Source organism: Zingiber officinale, chromosome 7B (assembly GCF_018446385.1).
Source record: "Zingiber officinale cultivar Zhangliang chromosome 7B, Zo_v1.1, whole genome shotgun sequence".
In the NCBI taxonomy this organism is placed as follows: domain Eukaryota; kingdom Viridiplantae; phylum Streptophyta; class Magnoliopsida; order Zingiberales; family Zingiberaceae; genus Zingiber; species Zingiber officinale.
In genome coordinates this window covers 116,596,704-116,616,680 of record NC_055999.1, presented here as the reverse complement: position 1 = coordinate 116,616,680, position 19,977 = coordinate 116,596,704, and the positions used below count along the sequence as shown (strand labels likewise).

Here is a 19,977-nt window from a genome sequence, read left to right as displayed (position 1 = left end):
GTCGATAACCTTACCTCCATCTTTATCCTCTTCTTCCTCCTCTTCTCTCAATCATTCACATCACCTTCTCCTCTCTACTCTTCTTCCTCCTCCTCATTGAGCATTGGCAACACCTCCTTTTATTTCTCTTCACTCATAGTTCATAGTTTGCGTTCCTCCCTTCTAACTTTACTTACATCCATCGTCGCCTCTTTTCCTCATTCACAATTATTCCTATCAACATCTATCATCTTTCCAAGGTGCCCAATCGATAGTGAGCCATCCTCCAAGTCATCGACAACGAATGACATGTCATCAAAAGCGAGAGGTTATACCACCCGAGGCAGCATTTCGGTTGATAAATAATAATCACAAAATGGGAAACAATACAAAGGCTATTAATGAGACTATGATATTCAATAGGTTATATCAAACATGATGTGATGCAAACTAATAGTCTCATTGGTACGTTTGACCTAAAATGTCACACTCTTTGTGGACTTCTCAACTCTTCTTTGTTCCTATTTGCATGCTTCCTTTTCGCCTTTACTTAACACTTTCATTTCAACTAAATTTCCAAATATTTATACCACATAAAATATTTAAAAGTTAACAAAGGTTTTTTAGGGTTTGTGTTCTTCATAATAATAATTCATTTGCAATATTGATTGGATGTTGAGTGATGTAGGTAGAACAAACCAAACACTAACGATAATTATTTATGGCGATGAAGGAATATTATAATTATTTATGTACCTAAAGGCCCTCCCCTTCCCAAAAAGTATATGTAATTACAACAATTACAAGCACTTTTGAGACGATCTGATAAAATGTTTTTCATTAATTAATGGTTGATAAATATTATTTTAAGAATAAAATTTTTTTGTCACTAATTAATGTTTGTATTATTTGAAAGTTACTAATTTGGCCTTTAAAACTAACAAGGGCATTTTTGTAAAATAAACATAGCTCAATTAGACAGGACCGAGTTTAGGTGTGAGTCGTGTGTTGGGTTAGGTGTGATTTGTTTGAGACTTGGTCTAGAAAATTTCGCTGTTGGGTTGGGTGCGAGCATCTCTAACCATTTAACACCTAACTCCCTAGAATTTTAAATTTAGTTTTTAAATCCGCTTAACTAGTACCTAATCCACATTTTTTTTTTGGGAGGAAAGTGGACGAGCAGGGGCATTTTCGTAAAATACCGTCCCACTTGGTTCCGTTCCGAATCAACTGGGTGGCAGCATCCTCGACGCCGCCGTTAACTCCCTCGGTCTTCTCTGTCTCTCTGCCTCTCTCTCTCTCTCTCTCTCGCTCGCTCGTGGCCGCGGCGGCGAGTGACGTCTTCCTCGGGGTTTCAATCCTTCGAGAGCAGTTCCGTATTCGACTTCTCCTCTTCCTCTCCATCTTCTACGATTTCCTTTCGGTTCCAGATCGCCGGAGGCCCGCTCAACCGGTAATTCGCTTCGCTTTCCTCTCTCCGAGTGATTCGAAAGCAGTAGAGAGGTTGAGTGCGGTAGATTAGCTTTCTTCCTCTCCTCTTCCAATCCTCGCCAAAAGTTTGCTCTTTGCGCAGGCGGTTTTTCTCTTTGGTTTGCCTAATTTTTCAGAATGAAAGGAATTCTCTTTTTGCTTGCTTGCTTGAATTAGTCTTCCTTTTCTTTGTTGAAGATCGAATTGACTGTAATTGGATCAAGAGTTGTTAGTGTTGGAAAAGTGAACAAGGGATGAAATTGACTTAATAGTTCATATTAAATCACAATTTGAAAATATTATGAATATGAACACATGAAGTGTAAATTGAGGTCCTAAATTACACTAATAAAACTAGTTAACTCGTGTGCGAATGTGATCTATGCTTGTCAAATGTCAAACTGAGACAAAAATTACCTTTGTAGTTTATTTTTCTGCTGCCTCAAACTTGACTAACAAATTCTTGTAATTGTTCTTTGGACTAACAAATCCTTGTATCTCCTGCACTTTGATGTCTCTTCAAATTGATCTTTATGCACCATTCTGTTAAGCTTAGTCTGTAAGATGCTTAACATCCCTTTGTTATCTCAATCTAATTCTTGTCCTTTCTTTTGTTTTAGGACTCTGACTGTTTGGGCCTGAGAGTGAATTCAAACGTAATAACAATGAGAAGTCCTAAAACAAACAATTCTATGCCTTGCAGGAGTGAAATCAAATAGAACTTTGTAAATGAAGAGGCTTTTTTCATTTAAATCTCTGGGGTCAAGGGATGCAAGTGGCACTTCTCTACAAACACCTCCTTCATGTTCTGACAAGAAGTTGGGATGCAGTGAGAAGGCCTGTGATTGTTCTCTGACTGTAAAAGACATTGCGAAAGATCCCAGTCGATATCCAGAAAATGAAGACTCACCTCGAGTACTTGTTCGAAGAAGCCATTCGTTTTCTTTCGGTGCCATGAACGACGACTTCAGAGAGGGGAACCTTGTTTCTTTGAGTGATCTGTGCAGACCAGTCGCCAGTTGTGGCAACTCACCACATCAAGCATCTAGTTGCCAAGTGCAGTAAGTTCAAGAACTCTATTACTACTGTGTTCATTCTGTTCTTCGATCCACATGCAAAGTGCAAAGTACTCTGGAATACAAAAATTCAAATATATTCATTGATGCTTATATAACCCGATTAATGATTGGCATATGCTGCATGTTTGTGAACTGATCTTTCTTGTCTGTTTTTGCACAAATTGTTACCAATTACTACATTTACTTGATGGCATCTTAGGTAAACGCTTTCATGTTTCAAGGGTTTTAAAGGTGAGTAGTTGAAGCTTTTTGTAGTTGGTTGATGTTTGTGATTACAGAGATAGATATTCCAACATATTAGGAGTTAAGATTCACCTATCTAGAATATCAGGGTTGTGTTAGCTTTGATCCCACGGGTTGACAAAATTGATATTTACCGTGTGTGAAATGCATCGCGGGTCACTTGAACCCATGCAAAAAGTCATTTTGCTTGACGAAGTCCCTTGTGATTTATTTTCCTACTAGATCACATGAGGCAGTCTTGAAGGAGCCTCTAGTAGGGATGTCAAAAATGAATTGAATCCGCCAATCCAAGTCGACCCAAAAAATATCAAGTTAGGATTGGGGATTTTCAAGTTCGGATCGAATTCAGGCTAGAGGGTTTTTAGATTGAAGATTTTCGAGTCGAGTTCAAGTTGACCCGAGTTTAGGATTTAGTGAATTTTTTTTTAGGTTAATTCAAATTTTATTTTAAAAATTAAGATGGTTATATATATATATATATGAATATCAATGTTAATATAATAATAATAATAATAATAATAATAATGTAGAATTAAGATAAAAGTAAAAAAAACTTATTGGGAAAATAGCAAAAAAGTAAAATTAATTAGGTTATTCGGATTGATCAGGTTTAGAGGTTTTAGGTTGTATTTGGGTTCAAGTTAGATTTTTTTATATAAAAAAAAGTTAATCCGTCCACCAAAATAGATGAGGATTGTGTTAGCTTATGGGTCTTCCAATTTATACATGAGGAGAGATGTTGTTGAGATTGTCATTTATGTGGCAAAAGACGAAATCGCTCGCCCCCAGCGCCCCCGTCACATCCGACCCCAGGTCATCACGAGGGAGGTAAATTACAACAGCCGAGTGGGCAAGTGGTGGTGGGATAAGGTGCACAGGGTCCAGGGATTTACATCCTGACAGTCCTACGGTTCGACTTGGAATCTCATGTGGCAAGCATGCCACCACTTACCAACTCGGATGATCTGTGGAGTCCAGATTGTCACTTGTGTGTGTGTGAGAGAGAGAGAGAGAGAGATTAATGCATTCATGAGCTATTGTTCACACTATGATTGTGCATGCTATAATTTTACCTTCCTGTCGTTAATTTCTGAACCAGATGGGAAAGTTCCAGTCGAATGTTGATGCTTGAGAGTTTTCTTCTTGTGGTAAAGATATTCTAATTTTTCTTGCTTTCTGATTCAGCTGCCATCGACCTTTGCGTTCCCATGCTGTTCATAAACAGGGTTCTCCTGGGTCTTCAAAGAATCCTGAAGTTTCATCGGAAAATTCTTCTTGCTGCTCTCCGATTTTGTCAAGATGCAATGTGTCTCAACAATCGCGATTCCAAGAAAGGAATGAATTTCTTGACCAGCACTCTGATGGAGGTAATCAGGAAGTTAAAGCGGGGAGACAAACTGAAAAATGCTTGTCTGAATCTGGAATCCATTTCTCCGAAGATAATAGAGCATATCAAAGTGCAGTAAGGTTGCACGATGTCCAATCTACAGCACTCTCTTCAATTATGTACAATAAAGAGGATGTAAGAACTTACTCATTGAGGGAGGTGAATGATTCCTTTCATGACTCTTCCAAACAAAATTGCATGAGAGGTGATTCTGGTCTTGCATCCTCGTGGAGACACACAAAAGAGGGTAACAAGAAATCGTCGCATGCATTTTCTGGAAAATTATCCATGAATTTCCCAGACTACGACTCCGACAGCAGTGCAACAGTTGAGGATATTTACATGGATTCTTTTGCTCAGGACCTGGAAAAATATGACTGCTTTGTCAAAAAAAGAATCATGGACAATAGCTCTGATCAACAAGATACAGATGAAGAATTACTTGAGAAATTGAACGACATTGAAAAGATGATTGAGCTCCTTAGTGAGGAATATTTTGACCTCGAAGAACTCAACAAAAGTGAGTCACATGTGTCTTCGCTCTTCCAAACTATTAGGGATATCCAAGAAGACAGGAAGTATTTGGCATTGGACCTCTCAGCACAACTAAAGTGCAGACTTGCAGAAAGATATGCTGCAAAAAGGCATTTAAGGCAAGCCAAATTAGAGCTGAAAACACTAAGTCGGAGGTTGGAGAGGGAGAAGATTCAACTTCAATTTAATTTAAGGAAAGAACTGGAGAGAAGTTCAAGTGACTGGTCGATGAAGTTTGAGATGATTCAGTTAGAAAAACAGAGGCTACAGGAACAAGTGGTTCATCTAGCAGAGCAAAATGCTTCTTATCAGAGGGAAATATCTTCTCTCAAAGGCACTGATGGTGATAATAAAAGTAGGAAATTGAATTTAGAAATGGAAGTAACTAATTTAACTGCCAACGTGGAGAAACTTGGAGCCGAGAATAAAAATCTTGAGAAAGCTTTGCTAGAGATTAAGGACTGTTTAGATGCAACCGAAAAGGAACGGGATTGTATCGAAAGATGCTTCAATGAGAAAGACAGAGAGTACAAAGAGTTGCAAAGACTGGTTGTGCGCTTTGAAAGAACATGCAATGAGCAAGAAAGGACTATTGATGGCTTGAGGCAAGGTTATAGTGATGCTTTTGAGAATAATTTGACAGAAAGAAATGATCAGTTAAATCGGTTACAGATGGAGCAGATAAGGTTGACAGGTATTGAACAAAATTTAAGAAAAGAGTTAAAGACTTGCCGGTATGAACTGGAGACACTCAGGCAAGAGAACATTGCCTTATTGAATCGTCTACAGGCTGTTGGAAATGGAGGCCAATTCTCATCAATTAAGCTGGATCAGGAGCTTCATGCTCGAGTAGATTGCTTGCAAACAGACAGTTTGTCCTTAGTGAATGATTTTAATCACTTCAATGACAACCTATTAGAACTCCTTAGGGGCAAACAATTTGAACATGGTTATCCTTTTGTCGAATATAGAATTAGAAGCCAGAGTTTACGTGCAAGACATGAATATTTAAGAACAAGCCTACAAACTATCGTGGGAGTTCTGGATGAGAAGTCAGATTTATATGCAATGGTATGCCAGTCACAAAGCTCAGAAGGTGACATGCCCAAGCAGCCAAAGGTAATATTCAAATTCAACCAAATGACACTAGTAATATATATTGAAGTGGATGCAGATCTGCGTTCATCGACTATAATTCCTTTTGAGCAAAGGTGGTCAATGCTATTGCTAAGATCCTCGAATCACTGATGCTGTATTTCCTTTTATAGGATGAATTAGAAATCAGATTGAAGTCAGAGGTCATTTTGACTAGATTACTAAGGGAGAGGCTGCACTCAAATGCACTGGAAATCGAGCGACTGGAAGCAGATTTGGCTTCTTCAATAAGGCTTCATGATGTCCTCCAGACAGAGATTCAGAGGATGCAGGATGAAGTCTCCTGTCTCTCCCACAAGACAACTAATATGGAGCTCAAGGTATGGCTCATTTCTTAGAGATTTTGGGCCTGTATTTCTTTATCATATGTATCTTGTATTTATCCTGCACCTAATCCCTGATTTCTTATCGACTATAACAGTTAAGAGATTGCGCATAAAATTCACAATCCATCTATTGACTAGTTTGAATATCCATAAACAGTTGATGCAGAAAGATGAACGGATCAAACAGCTTGAGAATGACCATCAAGAGTGCACAAAAGAACTAACCGCTGCCCGGAATATGTTATTGAAGGTAACCGAGGAGAGAAACCATATGTGGGAGGAAGTAAAGAGTTCAAAAGAGAGCATTATGCATCTTAATTATGAAGTTTGTTCTCTACAAAAGAAGATTGAGGAACTTGACGAAAACATTCTTACAAAGGAGGGCCAAATCTCTATCTTGAGAGATAGCCTTTCAAAGCCATTTGACATCACCTGTAGTCCTAGAACAGTGAAAGAATTTTCACTGGAATGAGCAGTAAGTCTTCTCCCCCCATTAGTCCTCTTGACACTTAGGATCTCTATAGTATTTATTGTATAGTAGATTTACTTGGTTAATGATCCAATCAACTTTTTCTTTGCCAACTTACTCTTCTCACTGCTAAATGTCTTCAATTTCTTTTCCATCATAAGTGCCAAGTTCTCCCTCATGGTACAGAAGACAGATCCTATAAGATTTAATCTAATTTCATTCAGTTCTTTTGCCTCTTGAAATAAAATTTTGAGCAGAGATAGATCATAATTTTGTCTATTCAGCTACAGCTGAAATAAAAGTTATTGTGAAGAGGTAAACATTCATTTAGCTTGTTGTTCCATAAAACAAAAAGAAACTAGATTTATTCTGCAAGTTCTAGTTAAAAGGGAAAACATTTTAATTAATTTCTTTCTCCAGTTATTTTATTTGAATTTTTCATGAATCATTTGCTTGCAAACATGTGGGGAAGCCAATTAAGTAAATAACTAGTGTTGGGATTGCAAGGCTAGATAAACAAAAGGAAGACACTTTCAAAGAGAAAGTGATGAAGAAGATAACTATAAGCTATATAAAATTTGGGTGATGTAGTCAACAAAAAAAAAACATGGGCAGATGAAACAGAGCAGCGGTCCACTGCATGTGGAACTCCAATTTATTAAATTTTGCTCAGATTGATGGCATGTTTTTTTCATAGGTTATAGCCCTTTTAGTCCATTGACTCTTGTTTTTCTCATGTTGTCATATAGTCCCTAGGAAATGAAATTTATCAAACTTGCCTGTGTATAAACATTTTATTTCTCGTTTCTTTTAAGAACAAAAATTGTATTTATAGTCTCTCCTTGATCTAACAATTCTAATGTTATAAGAGTCAATGCACATATCTTGCACTCACAATTTGAAGGTGTAATGCAATTAACTTAGAAGGTGTGACACCCATTGTGAAGAGTGATTTCTTTATTCACACATGAAGTTTAAGTAAATTCGTATATAAATCCTAAAAGTAATATTTTGTTTTTTTTAAACTTGTTGATGCAACAAAGATGATTATGTAGGTAATATCAAATTGTATCACAGTGCTACTAAATATTTATCCATGCACCACTAATTTAAAATGTAAAAATATTAAATGTATTTGTGACCATATGATTATATAAGGATCACTAAATGTTTCTCCTCTCTTTGTACACAATGTTGAATTTGATTTATGGAATGAAATTGATAGAGAATGAAATAGTTAAAATCCTATAAGAAGTGAAATATATAAAAGGTAACTTATTCTCATCCTAATATTGAATTTGTATGCATACTGTTGAATTTATTCTCATCCTATAAAGTGAAATACTGCAAGGAAAGATTTTCATAATATTAAATATCCCTTTTAAATAAAAATTTAATGCTAAATTAAATAAACATGCCACATATCAAATTTATGGTTGATTCAAATATTCACAATTAAGTAAATCTATCATCTACTGAAACCACTATTCTACTCTACAAAGACTTTAGAATTACAAGAATCACAATGAGGAACAAAATGAGCACTTTAGCACTTAGAAATCTAAGTAGCAATGGCATATTAAGTCTAGTTACCTCATGCTGAAGAAAACTTCTTTTTGGAGGTTTGGCCGTTCTTTGTATTCATCGTGGAAGACATTGTCATACAGGCTTCAAGCTCCAATGAGTGTTCTGGCGAGGCGAGCAGTGTTGTGCTTAGGTTGATCGATCGGTGTGGGTGAGGATTGATTAGATAACTAACTCATAATTTGGCAGGAATTCTAGGTTTTTCTACAAGAAGGCCCAGATCGTTGCTGACGAGGAAGGAAGGCCAGTTGGCATGGAGGTAGGATTTGCTGGAGATCCAGGTGCTGACCTCCCACCAGAGGCAACTATCAATTCAGGGCGTACCCGATTTGCTGCTCCTAGATGTGGGGGAAGAAGATCGCCTATCAAGGTCGAAAGGAACCAAGATCGGTGGCATGCGTACCGGAAGAGGCCGAAAAGATGTGGGATAAGCCGCCGATGATAGATTTTTGAGAGTCTGCGGTTACAAAGGAGGAGGAGGACGACGAGGGAGTGACCACAGCGGCGCGAGGGTTGAGATTGAGATCCAAGTCGGCGGAGGCAGCGATCTAGCAGAAGTGGGGGGCGGTGGAGCAGACTGATCATCGCGAACGGTGAAGGAAGTCGATTCTGGGTGGCGGGGACGATCAATGCGGGCGATGGAGCTTTGTTGCTTCGACGGCTGCAGAAGATAACAGATCCGAGGAGCTCCGTTGCTTCGACGACTGCAGAAGGTGGCAGATCTGAGGAGCTCTGTTGCTTCGACGACTGCTCAGCGCTTCTATCTGCGAATGCGATGCCGAGGCTAAAAAAAAACATAGTAAAAATAAAAAGATCCCTCCCTGAATTATAATTTTATTAAAATAAATATTTTATTTTGTTTTTTAGTTTAATATTATTATAACAGTTATAAAATATCTACTATAATGTCTTAAATAAATTAGTTTAACCGGATAAAAGCACTATATATATAAAGAATTTATCCGCTCGTCAATATTATTTAAATTTAATCAAAATTATTTCATGGTAAAATATATCATTAAAATTATTATATATATATATATATTATTTTTGATTAAATTGAATTTAAAAAATAAATGATTTACTTTTACACCGTTACAACAACGTTGAAATAAAAAAATTCTCTAGAAAAAAAATACAATGAGATATTATTATTATTATTTTTAAAAAAATACTTTTTCATTAAAAAATAATTAAGAATATTATTATTATTATATTCTCTAATTACTACTTTTCAACTGTCATTAATTAGCCATTGATGTTGAAAAAATTCTCCAGAAGGGGAGGTGTCAGCTATGGAGACTCGACCAACTATGACAATGATTGAAGTGTTGTTCATTTGATAGTGATAGTACGGTCTAAATTTTTAAATTTAACTTGAATATTAATATTTTGAATAAAAATTTAAATTAGATTTTGCATATATATTTTAAATATGTGTTAAGATGTGTAGCGTACACACATGAGCTGCAGAACTTGTAACTTGTGTTTAAGTGTGCATAATAACTTGATCCAGCGAAGGCAACATGCCTCAAAGGCATTAAAGTTCAATAGGGTTCAAAAGTATTGCACGAGAATTTAAAAATATATATAATATCAATTTTTTAAGGTCTAAGATTTAGAATTTAGAGTTTATATATTTTTTTTATCAATTATAACTTTTATATATATATATATATATATTTAAAAATTAATAATTGGTATTAAAAAAACATAAATCCGAAACTTTAAAATACTAAACCTTAAAAAATTAATAATCGACAAACAGAGAAGGGAAGGAAACAGTGCTCGTACGGACACGATCAAAGGAACCACCATCCACGGACATGCAATGGTGTCCTCGGCTTGCGACCGAGCAGTGTCACCTTGTGCGACCGCATTAGTGCAACCCATTCGAACCTGACTCGACAATTTTATTATCCGCCAATTCGATTCAGCCCGTGAAGGCGATCGGTCGTCAAAAATGATATTAGTAGTGCAAGCGGACCAAACCGGCTAACCGGCTGATGTTAAAAACCCATTTCCTTTCTCTCTCTCCGCGACGGTAAGCGCAGCATGAGTCGGCATGCATGCGGACATTCCAGAATAGCCACGTCAGAAATTCCATCTCCTTCCCCTCGGAAGCTCCCAGACTCCTCTTCCCATTTCCCCAATTCGATGAATCAGCAACCTTCCCGATCCCTCTCGAAACCTCCCCTCTCTTCGATCCCTCCTCTATATAAACCCTATCGATCTCCACCCCCAGTCGCAAAGGCGCTTCGATCGTTTCCGTAGTCCGCTACCGGCGCTCTCTCGAATCATCAGCCAACATCCGCCATTGATATGATGAGGTCCTCGCCGCGCATTGTGCTCTTCTTCGCTGCTCTGCTCTTGGGATTCTCCTCTGCTCCGGCCACCGCGCTGATCCCCTACACGAGAGGGCTGTGGGATGCGATGTTCCCCACCGCCGGCGACTTGGACCCCTTCCACATCCTGGAGCACACCCCCTTCCCCGTCTCCACCTATAAGGCCGCCGACGAGATGCTCAACCTTGCCCGCGTCGACTGGAAGGAGACCCCGGAAGCCCACATCCTCTCCCTCGATGTGCCTGGTTCGTGCCATTCATTAGCAGTGCGTGACAATGTTAGTTCTGATCCTAATGTGAAATGTGGTTAACGAACGAATGAATGCAGGGGTGAAGAAGGAGGACATGAAGATGGAGGTGGACGAGAACCGGGTGCTGCGGATCTCGGGAGAGAGGAAGGAGGAGAAGGAGGTGGAGGGCGAGAGGTGGCACCGGGTGGAGAGGACCGCCGGGAAGTTCTGGCGGCAGTTCCGGCTTCCTGCGAATGCCGACATGGATAACGTGAAGGCGCACCTGGAGGATGGTGTGCTGCGAGTGACGGTGCCCAAGCTGGCCGTGGAGAAGAAGAAGCAGCCGAGGGCAGTGAACATCCTGGAACAGAAGGGCGGGGAGGAGATGAAGGCCTCCTCCATGAAGACCGAAATGTGAAACTCCGTTTTTACTCGTCTGTGTGCCTGTATCTGCATGTGTGAACTGATGTGTTGAGTTTTTGTAGTAAATAAACGATAAAAAAGCTGCTAGCTGTATCTTGTCTTTGCTTCATTGCGAAATTACAAAAAGGTCATCGTACCCTAAACCCTAACTGAAGCATAAAATGGTATCAGCCTGTCAGGTTAACTGCGAGCGGTGATCGTTAATTTCGACTAAAAATGAGTCAACATATTCACAAAACCAACTGAAACCTATAAATTTAAAACAATTAGCCATCAATATTCACAAGCCTTCATTGAGAATATATAACTTTAGATAATAGTCATCATGGTCAGGGACTGTAATTTAAAATTTTTTAGTGATATAGACTTTGTATAAAATTTAAAAGGGAGATATTCATCAACTGACCATAAATAATCGACAGTTTGACAAAGTTTAACTTATTTTGCAACTTATTCTCTCTACCTACTTTTCTTTTCAATATTGGAAAACAGAAGGCCGCCTATCTCCTCTTTTGACATATCTCACATTTTCAACAACGCCTTAATCTAAAATCAAGTTTTGTAATAAGTCTATTTGTTGAAATATTACAATGAAACCCAGAAACAGATATTATCTATTTCAGCACAATTTCTTTATGCGCTTTAAATGACAAAATTACATTCCATGCAAGAGCCACAAAGTTCGCAGCTAGAACCTGCCATTAGAAGTCGTCAGATTAAGAAATGAATTAAGAATAAATGAAGAAGCAATAAGAAATGAACTAAAAAATAAATGAAGAAGCAAAGGAATTTATAAATCTCGGATACAAATCCAATTTTTTGGTAAAAAAAATAAGTCACATTCAATCTTTATAAACAATAGAGCAACATGAATAACATTATTAAATAGAGAAAAACTTTCCCTGATAAAATATGGAAAGTCAAAAATTGAATATGACAGCTGATTTATAATGATTCAAATCCTTTAGGCTGTGTTTCTTAGGATTGATTGAAAATGGAAACTAAAAAGATAACTGAGGAAAGAAAATGGAAACTAAAAAGATAACTGAGGAAAGAAAATGGAAACTAAAAAAATATCTGAGAAAAGAAAATGGATAGAAGAGATGATAGAGTGGTTCCCTCATGTTGTTTCCTTTGTGGGGAAAGAAACAATCAAACTTTTTTCCCATCATCTTCTTGAAAGAAAGTAAAATTAGAAATTTTGGTTTTTAATAACATAAAAATGAATAGAAATACTATACTAAATACCATAAAACACAGCCACAGTCTGTTGTAGTGACTTTTTGCCTGATTTGAGAAAAAGCCAAAGTGAAGAAAGTGGGAGAATATTTTTCACTCCTTTCTTACCCTCCCTTGTTTTCTTTCCAAAGAAACAAAGAGAAAAACCTAGAGCCTCTTTCATCCCCCCACCTTTTCTCCACAAAGAAACACATTAGGGTTTTTGACAGCTATACAATTAATAGGAATTTACCACACCTGAAAATTTTGTGGAACAAACCGGAAATTAAGGAATTGGAAAGGTAACCACAACTGCCAATTTGCTATCACTGCTGAAAACCACTCCTGCAAATATCAGTGAAAGCAGGAAAGAGTAAGCTTCAGCTTGTAGATTTCATCAAATACGTTTATTTTTTGGAAAAAGAAAAAAAAATACCTGTTGAAGTTTGAGCTTTATTTGGGAAGGTCTTCCTTCTAAGGCAACAACTGAACTAAGGAAAACTCCTATGAAGATGGGAGAGAAGATAAACTGCACCGAAGATTTAGTAAGACATCAAGAAACAGAGCAAGAGGAAAATTGTAAAACCACAATGCAACAAAAAACATCAGACTTGATAAAAAGCCATTCAAGATGAAATTTACAAATACCACAACAAGAAGTATATTAAGGCAATATCCCTTGTCTATTCGGTACGTGAATAGAGATACCTAGGCCAGCAGAATGGAAATGCTTGGTCAAGTACATAAGAAAGGAAAAAAGAAATACCTGGTCCAGCAGAAGACGTGAAAAGGCACCCGATGCTCCAGAAAGTGTAACCAATTTGCTCAGATACAAGTACCTGCAATAGAATTGGAGCATGCATGAATCTTTTGAGCATAAAAAGCACAATGTATGGATAAGAGGCTGGCAAATTCAAGTTGAGCACGCTCCATTCCGGTAAAAGGCAGGCCTCAAACAGAGATTCACCCTTACAAACTGCATGCTTGAGCACTGACACGATTTAAACATGGGACTTCATCCAGACCAACCACACAATGTACCAATATATTGACAGCGTTACAGAGAAAGCATAAGTTCATATATTTACCAGAAGTGCAATGTGGGACCCACTAATACCAGTCCCAAGAAAGTGAAGACGATTGTTCGTTTCCAATCCAACTTCAGCACCTGATCAATTAAAAGCTGGAAAATCCAAGAAATGACAATTAAGTACAGGTGAGAGAGATGCATTAATGTTCAGTTATGGAAAATTTATGTTCCCACACTTGAACCATGAGGAAAGAAGATAAATGAAGCACAACCAAGAATTCATAGTTGAAGAGAATGAATTTGTTATCGAAAGACAAACAATGGCCTGGATCTAATGTGGGAATGATTTATAGAACTAAAATAAAAAATAATAATACATGGACCTACAGTGGTAATGTTCAGTTATGGAGAATATATGTTCCCACGCTTGAACCATGAGGGAAGAATAAAAATGAAGCACAAACAAGAATTCATAGTTGAAGAGAATGAATTTTTTATCGAAGAAAGACAAGCAATGGCCCGGATCTCATGCGGGAATGATTTAAAGAACCAAAATAAAAAAATAATAATGTATGGACCGACTGAGGATGGTTTAAAAATAGCCAAAATAAAAATAAAGATACATGGACCTATTGTGGATGATTTAAAAGAGCCAAAATAAAAAATAAAGATACATGTACTTACTGTGGGAATGATTTAAAAGATCCAAAATGAAAAAAAAAAATAGCAATATTTACAAGCAATAACATAATGGAAGCAGTCGTAGATTATTCTTGAGGATTTACTCATGAAGACAAATTCAGTCTTAATCATCTTGTTAGTTTCACTTTAACCAATCTAAATCAATAAGCCTAGCACATATGAAAAAAAAAACATTATTTAAAATTAATAACCCATGGAGGATGGAAGGAACCTGGCAAATCAAATCTCCGACTAGGGTTAGAAGTGCAGATGTTATTGCCTTTGTAATCACTGGATGCTTATCAAGAGCTGTCAAGTACCTGCATGAAGCAACAGATTTTATCAACATTACCATTACACAATGATAAGACTCAAATGTTACTCAAACAAAAATTGTAAATTTTAATTTGAAGAGGAAAAAAAAGAAAACAATGGAAGATGAAAGTGGAAGGATGGAAGATTAACAGATTAATCTACCTCCTTATATAGAGCTAGATGTAGTGTAAATGGTTACCATACTCAATATGGCAAGCATAGGTATGACTTCAACTATACAACATGCAAATTGTACAATTCATTTAGCTAATGATAAAATTAATCAAGCTACGAGCAGGCAGTTGGTTTTCCAACTTGGTGGTTTGTTGTCGAACTTGATGATTGGTTGTCCAATACTTGCTTGAAGTTGGGAGCATGATATTTGGTTGAGATCTGACGTATTGCAATGGCCCAGCATTGAACATGCTCTCTAACAAAGAGAATTAATTTTGATGCGTTTTGTTAGTTCATGAAACAAGAGATTGGTTGCAACGTGGAGAACGTTTTTGTTATCACAATAAAGGCACATTGATTGCGAGTGATCAACTCCAAGTCCATCAATAAGCTTTTAATCCATAATAGCTCACTTGTTGCTACTGTCATTTGACCAATGTTCTGCCTCTATTAAAAATCTTGTGATGGTCATCTATTTCTTGGTCTGCCAAGAGATACAACATTCTCCAAAAATGATGAAGAAACTGACAAAAATCATGAGCCGATAGACAATTTGTCCAGTCTAAGTCACAAAAAGGTAACAAGGTTGACGGAGGTTGATTTCTAATGTAAGATTCCTTGTCTTAGATTCTTCTTCAAATATCTAGATTCACATTGTGCCATTCCAATGCCTTTCGTAGAGCTTGCAAGAATTAAGATAAAACATTTCCAGCATTGGGAGGCCAACTGGATTTGAGCCCAACACAGTGTATTCTGGAAAAATAGCAGATTTTTGTCTTGCTACCTCAATACCGTGGAACTACTTCAGTAACCGAAGATCTCTAATCTTAAAATGCCTTGAAAACCATTTAAAATTGGATAAAGAAGCCAAACTATTTCCTGCATGAATAAGGTCATCAACATAAACTTCATCACCTTTTGAGTTATAAGCAAGGAATAGTCTGGCATTGGCCACTTGAAGTCTGCTTGATTGAAGTTATAATCCTTGACTGCAAAAGTGAAATTTTCAAACCAATTTCAAAAAACTTTCTTTATCTCATACAAAGATTTTCTTAGACGACACGCTTTAATCAGGTTAGTAGGTTGGAACTCTAATAGTAGCTCCATGTAACCAAGTCTCAATGTAAGAGTGCATTGTTAGCATCTAATTGATGAAGAGCCCAGTCTTTCATTAACATCACAGTGTTGTCATTTTAGCAGCTAGAGGAAATCCACACTTCTTTTGCATGAATCCTTTACCAATCAATTGACTCTTATCTTCAACGCTCCCATCAACCTTTCTATTGATTGTATATACCTAGCAGCATCCTATAGGTTTCTTACCAATTGGTAAGTCTTCAACCATTCATGTCTCATTGTCTTCTATAGATTGTATGTCTGCAAATATTGTCTCTCTCCATCGTGGGTCTTGAATGCTGACTTATTGTTTGAGTCAATGGCAACAACAAAAGCTTTATAAGATGATATAATTTATTACAAGACATATAGGATAAAGCACACCTGAACTTGTGCCGAGGAGGACTGGATTGCCCAAGAAAGAGTGATGGTGTAACAAATATGATCTTCCAAACGTTTTGGCGGTCTTTGTACTCTTTGGGGCCTAATTATCTACTCATCATAATGCATTATGTTGATAGATTGTGCCTTTATTTTTAGGCTATATTGACTTTTTCCTCTTCAAACTTCTTCTGTTTTTGTGCTCCTTTCTGCATTCTAATTTCAATCAGGCTTGTCACTACATTTTTCGTTCAACTCCGCCTATCATTTGAATTGGAATTTCTGATTTCTAAATATCTTACTCCATGCAAAGGGAACCCTGACTCTCTAAATATAACATCCTTTGCCACGAAGATTTCCTGTGTTTTCGAATCTAAACACTTTCAACTCTTTTGGGCATAAGGATACCCAAGGAACACACACTTCCCTTTTCATCAAATTAGTCACCATTTTTTGGTTGCCTTTAGACATAATATAAACGACCAAATACTTAGATGCTTATATTCATAATTAACTTTTTTTTTCCTAATCAGGATCTCGTGTGAACTTCTACCAATCAAAATCTTGTTAGATTGATTAATCAAATAGTTGCCTCTAGAATACACTATCTGAATACTTTATAGGAAAGTTTGCTTCAAACATCAAAGCTTGAGCAACGTTTAAAATGTGACAGTGCTTTTACTCTACACTACCCTTTTGTTGAGATATTGAATATACCTCCTTATATAGAGATAGATGGTAATGCAAATGGCTGCCGAATTGATCAGTATGGCAGCCATAGGCACAACATTAACTGTACAAGATACAAATTCTACTATCCATTTACCCGTAATACAGTTAATTAAAAGCTGTTGGTTGTCCAATTTGGTGGCATGTTGTTGGACTTATTGACTGACTGTCCAATAAAAATAGAATAAAATTTATTCAATATGTACAAAAGATTGCAAACAGTTCAACCCCACATTTCTTTGCGGTGGTCTAAAACAGATGCTAAGCAATAACGAAAAACAGCAGCACAGTAAGTTTAACAATGTAGGGAGCTGACAAAAGGAAAGGGGAAACCCCAGCATTTACCAGGAAAGGAAGGACCAATCATTCCCACTGCCTCTATCATTTCCACCTCCGCCTTGGGAGTCTCCGTCGCCCCATCCCCCGTGCCCAGCACCACCGCCGGTGGAACCACCAGAACCACCGTCTGAGGCGGCTCGAAACCGCACGAAACCGGGAGCCATCGGCTCAAACCGGGGACAAAAACGAGGGGTCGCACCTCCAAACCCGACGCAAGGGGAGGAAACGAAGGGGCGGCAGGGGAATCGAGCATCGGTGAGGTTCTGGTGCTCGCAGACCAAAGAGAGCCGCTCCAGGCCACGGAGTTGGGCGACCGACTTGGGACGGCGAGGGAGGGATCGGACGGCGAGAATGGAATTGGGGAGAAATGCCGCCATTTTCGCGCCGCAGCGAAGCATGATCGACCACGAGGCGGTGGCTTTGTCGAGGTTTTGACGGTAGTGGAATCGACAGCTAATGCTGCTTTCCCAATTGGGCAACTAAACGGGCCGTGACTGGGCCCGTGAACTACACCATCGTTCCTCAATTTTTTTTTAAAAAAAAATCAACTGTTAATCTTTTTTCAAGTAACAAATACAATAATAAATTAATAGACTTTTATAAAATAGTTTTAATATATTGAAATTTAATTTAATTTTTAAAAATCAGTACGCCAACATAGTGTTCTTTATCTCGGATAATTATATAAAATAAGGTACTCTCGTGGGACTTTCACTCTTAAAGAAGAATAGAAAGTGAGATTTGACATATAAGTTAGTGGGTTTAGATCATTTGGTGATCATAATCATTCGAGTTGCTTGTGACGATTATGATTGGGGACGATTCATGTCGAATTTGGCATAATTCATAATTAAATCATCTAAGTATGATTTACAAGCCACGATTTACTCACATAACTAGAGCTTATTTGTTGTTCGATTAAGCATTATGTAATTTGATCAAACTCAATTAATAGTACTAAAAGTTCTTCCGATGATGGTGACTAATATTTAGATGAAGAAGGCTAATATGAAGGGCATCATGGAAAAAAAAAATCTATTAAAATTTTTCGTAATAGAATTCTGTTATAATTTTTCATAATATAATTCTGTTGTGATTTTTCATAATAGAAACCTATTATAATTTTATCGGATCTAGAGTTTAGATACTATTTATATTAATCATTATAAACCTATTGCATAATAAGAATCATTAAATGTGATTCTGTTGTGTAGAGAGATTTTTAATAAAGTTTCGGTCATTTTTATAGAGTAGGCAAGCCACCGAACTACGGTAACTATTCTTCTTCCTCTTCTTCTTTTTCTTCCTTTCTCTTTCTTGAGCATCTTTATCGCATTGCTCCATGCGATTTCTTTCTCTCTTCCTCTTCTTCCCCATTAGAGCTTGAGAAGTGTTGCCCCCCCTCTTTGTGCAACAATTGATATCCGAGCAAGATTTTGGTTGATTTTTTCAATATGTCGGGGATGACTTCCACGAAGTTTGATATAGTAAAGTTTGATGGAACTGGAAATTTTGGATTATGGCAAAGAAGGGTTAAGAACATGTTGGTGCAACAAGGCACGATGAAGGCGCTAGGAGAAAGAAAATCGGAAAGTATGGAGAGATCAGAGAGAAGAACTTCAGGTGAAGGCAATGACAACAACCAGACTTTGTCTTATGGATGATGTGATATAACATGTCATGGACGAGGAGTCATCGATAACAGTTTGACAAAAGTTGGAAAGCTAGTATATGTCAAAGTCATTGACAAATAAACTGTATATTAAGTATAAATTATTCGGGCTAAAGATTACAGAGGAAACTGATCTAAGCCAGCACATCAACGTATTCAACCATATTGTGAGCGATCTGAAGTAAGTTGATTTGAAGATCGAATACGAAGACAATGTGTTGATGTTGTTAAATTCTCTATCTTCATCTCTTACATATTAGAATTTTGTTACTACTTTGATGTAGGATAAGGAAACTCTTAAATTTAAGGAGATGACAGGTGCATTGCTAGTTTTTCACCAAAGGAACAAAACAAGTGATGAAGTTTCTCAGGGAAAAGGACTTGCGATAAATAGCAACCAAGAGCATGGTAGGGGCAAATCTCGATATAGATCAGGTAACGACAACAAGGCTCGTTCTAAGTCGAGAAAAAAAAAGATGATCACATGCTACAAGTGTAGAGGCAAAGGTCATATAAAAAGAGATTATCCAAAGATAAAGAAATATGCTACAAAGAACAAAGGTAGTTCGACAAAATCTGCAAACATAGTTGAAGAGGAAAATTTGGAGAGCGGTGATGGAGATATGCTATCAGTTATGTCAAGTCCAGAGCAACTAACGGATGCATGGATTTTAGACTCTGCATGTTCATATCACATGACTCCAAACATGGATTAGTTTGACACCTATAGGGTAGTGGATTCTGATTCAGTGTTGATAGAAAATGATGTTTCATGTAGAGTTATCGACATAGGGAATGTCAAAATTAAGATGTTTGATGGTATGATCGGAACCCTATATGATGTCAAATATATACCAGAGTATATACCAGAGCAAAGAAAGAATTTGATCTCGCTAAATGCACTAGATGATATTGGTTGTAGTTATAAATCAGTGAGCAGAGTGATAAAAGTTAGCAAAAGAGCTTTGACGGTAATAAAATGACAAAAGTTAGCAAGGAACATCTATAAGTTGATAGGGACTACAGTTATCAGTGGAGTCGCCTTGGTGGAGAATGAATCATACAGTACTATCTTGTGGCATATGTTGTTAGGGCATAT

At 37.4% G+C, this 19,977-nt stretch overlaps 3 protein-coding genes and 1 long non-coding RNA gene across 5 annotated transcripts; 2 read left to right on the top strand and 2 right to left on the bottom strand.

The window, feature by feature from the left end:
* Positions 1-1,430: 1,430 nt before the first annotated feature.
* LOC122007090 lies at positions 1,431-8,373 on the bottom strand. 2 transcript variants are annotated; one of them, XR_006118841.1, is made up of 6 exons: positions 8,236-8,373; positions 4,306-4,521; positions 3,845-4,129; positions 2,360-2,580; positions 1,867-2,257; positions 1,431-1,657 (listed from the first exon to the last, which is right to left on the bottom strand). It is a non-coding gene; the product is annotated as an uncharacterized LOC122007090 (long non-coding RNA). The 2 variants fall into 2 exon arrangements; XR_006118840.1 differs by having other exon boundaries at positions 1,867-2,087.
* LOC122007089 (CAP-Gly domain-containing linker protein 1-like) lies at positions 2,179-9,004 on the top strand. The gene is made up of 5 exons (XM_042562860.1): positions 2,179-2,510; positions 3,957-5,811; positions 5,961-6,167; positions 6,331-6,648; positions 8,416-9,004. The coding sequence occupies exons 1-4, from the start codon at positions 2,179-2,181 to the stop codon at positions 6,643-6,645; spliced, it is 2,709 nt and encodes a 902-aa protein (XP_042418794.1). The 3' UTR covers positions 6,646-6,648; positions 8,416-9,004.
* Positions 9,005-10,331: 1,327 nt separating this feature from the next.
* On the top strand, positions 10,332-11,316 carry LOC122007088 (18.1 kDa class I heat shock protein-like). The gene is made up of 2 exons (XM_042562859.1): positions 10,332-10,816; positions 10,899-11,316. Exons 1-2 carry the CDS (start codon positions 10,549-10,551, stop codon positions 11,216-11,218), a joined length of 588 nt encoding a protein of 195 aa, XP_042418793.1. The 5' UTR covers positions 10,332-10,548; the 3' UTR covers positions 11,219-11,316.
* A 448-nt stretch (positions 11,317-11,764) lies between these two features.
* On the bottom strand, positions 11,765-17,639 carry LOC122007087 (protein sym-1-like). The gene is made up of 7 exons (XM_042562858.1): positions 17,213-17,639; positions 14,385-14,472; positions 13,530-13,624; positions 13,208-13,280; positions 12,878-12,970; positions 12,700-12,786; positions 11,765-11,918 (listed from the first exon to the last, which is right to left on the bottom strand). Exons 1-7 carry the CDS (start codon positions 17,602-17,604, stop codon positions 11,838-11,840), a joined length of 909 nt encoding a protein of 302 aa, XP_042418792.1. The 5' UTR covers positions 17,605-17,639; the 3' UTR covers positions 11,765-11,837.
* Between the last annotated feature and the right edge of the window lie 2,338 nt (positions 17,640-19,977).

What these genes read in the sequence shown, in the direction of transcription:
- LOC122007088 (XM_042562859.1), top strand. Translation starts at nt 10,549, where the DNA reads ATGATGAGGTCCTCGCCGCGCATTGTGCTCTTCTTCGCTGCTCTGCTC. An exon ending in CCTCTCCCTCGATGTGCCTG is followed by an intron (nt 10,817 to 10,898) that starts GTTCGTGCCATT and finishes GAATGAATGCAG; the next exon opens with GGGTGAAGAAGGAGGACATG.
- LOC122007087 (XM_042562858.1), bottom strand. Translation starts at nt 17,604, where the DNA reads ATGCTTCGCTGCGGCGCGAAAATGGCGGCATTTCTCCCCAATTCCATT. An exon ending in GATTGGTCCTTCCTTTCCTG is followed by an intron (nt 14,473 to 17,212) that starts GTAAATGCTGGG and finishes TGCTTCATGCAG; the next exon opens with GTACTTGACAGCTCTTGATA. An exon ending in TCGGAGATTTGATTTGCCAG is followed by an intron (nt 13,625 to 14,384) that starts GTTCCTTCCATC and finishes TGGATTTTCCAG; the next exon opens with CTTTTAATTGATCAGGTGCT.
- LOC122007089 (XM_042562860.1), top strand. Translation starts at nt 2,179, where the DNA reads ATGAAGAGGCTTTTTTCATTTAAATCTCTGGGGTCAAGGGATGCAAGT. An exon ending in ACATGCCCAAGCAGCCAAAG is followed by an intron (nt 5,812 to 5,960) that starts GTAATATTCAAA and finishes TTCCTTTTATAG; the next exon opens with GATGAATTAGAAATCAGATT. An exon ending in CAACTAATATGGAGCTCAAG is followed by an intron (nt 6,168 to 6,330) that starts GTATGGCTCATT and finishes ATCCATAAACAG; the next exon opens with TTGATGCAGAAAGATGAACG.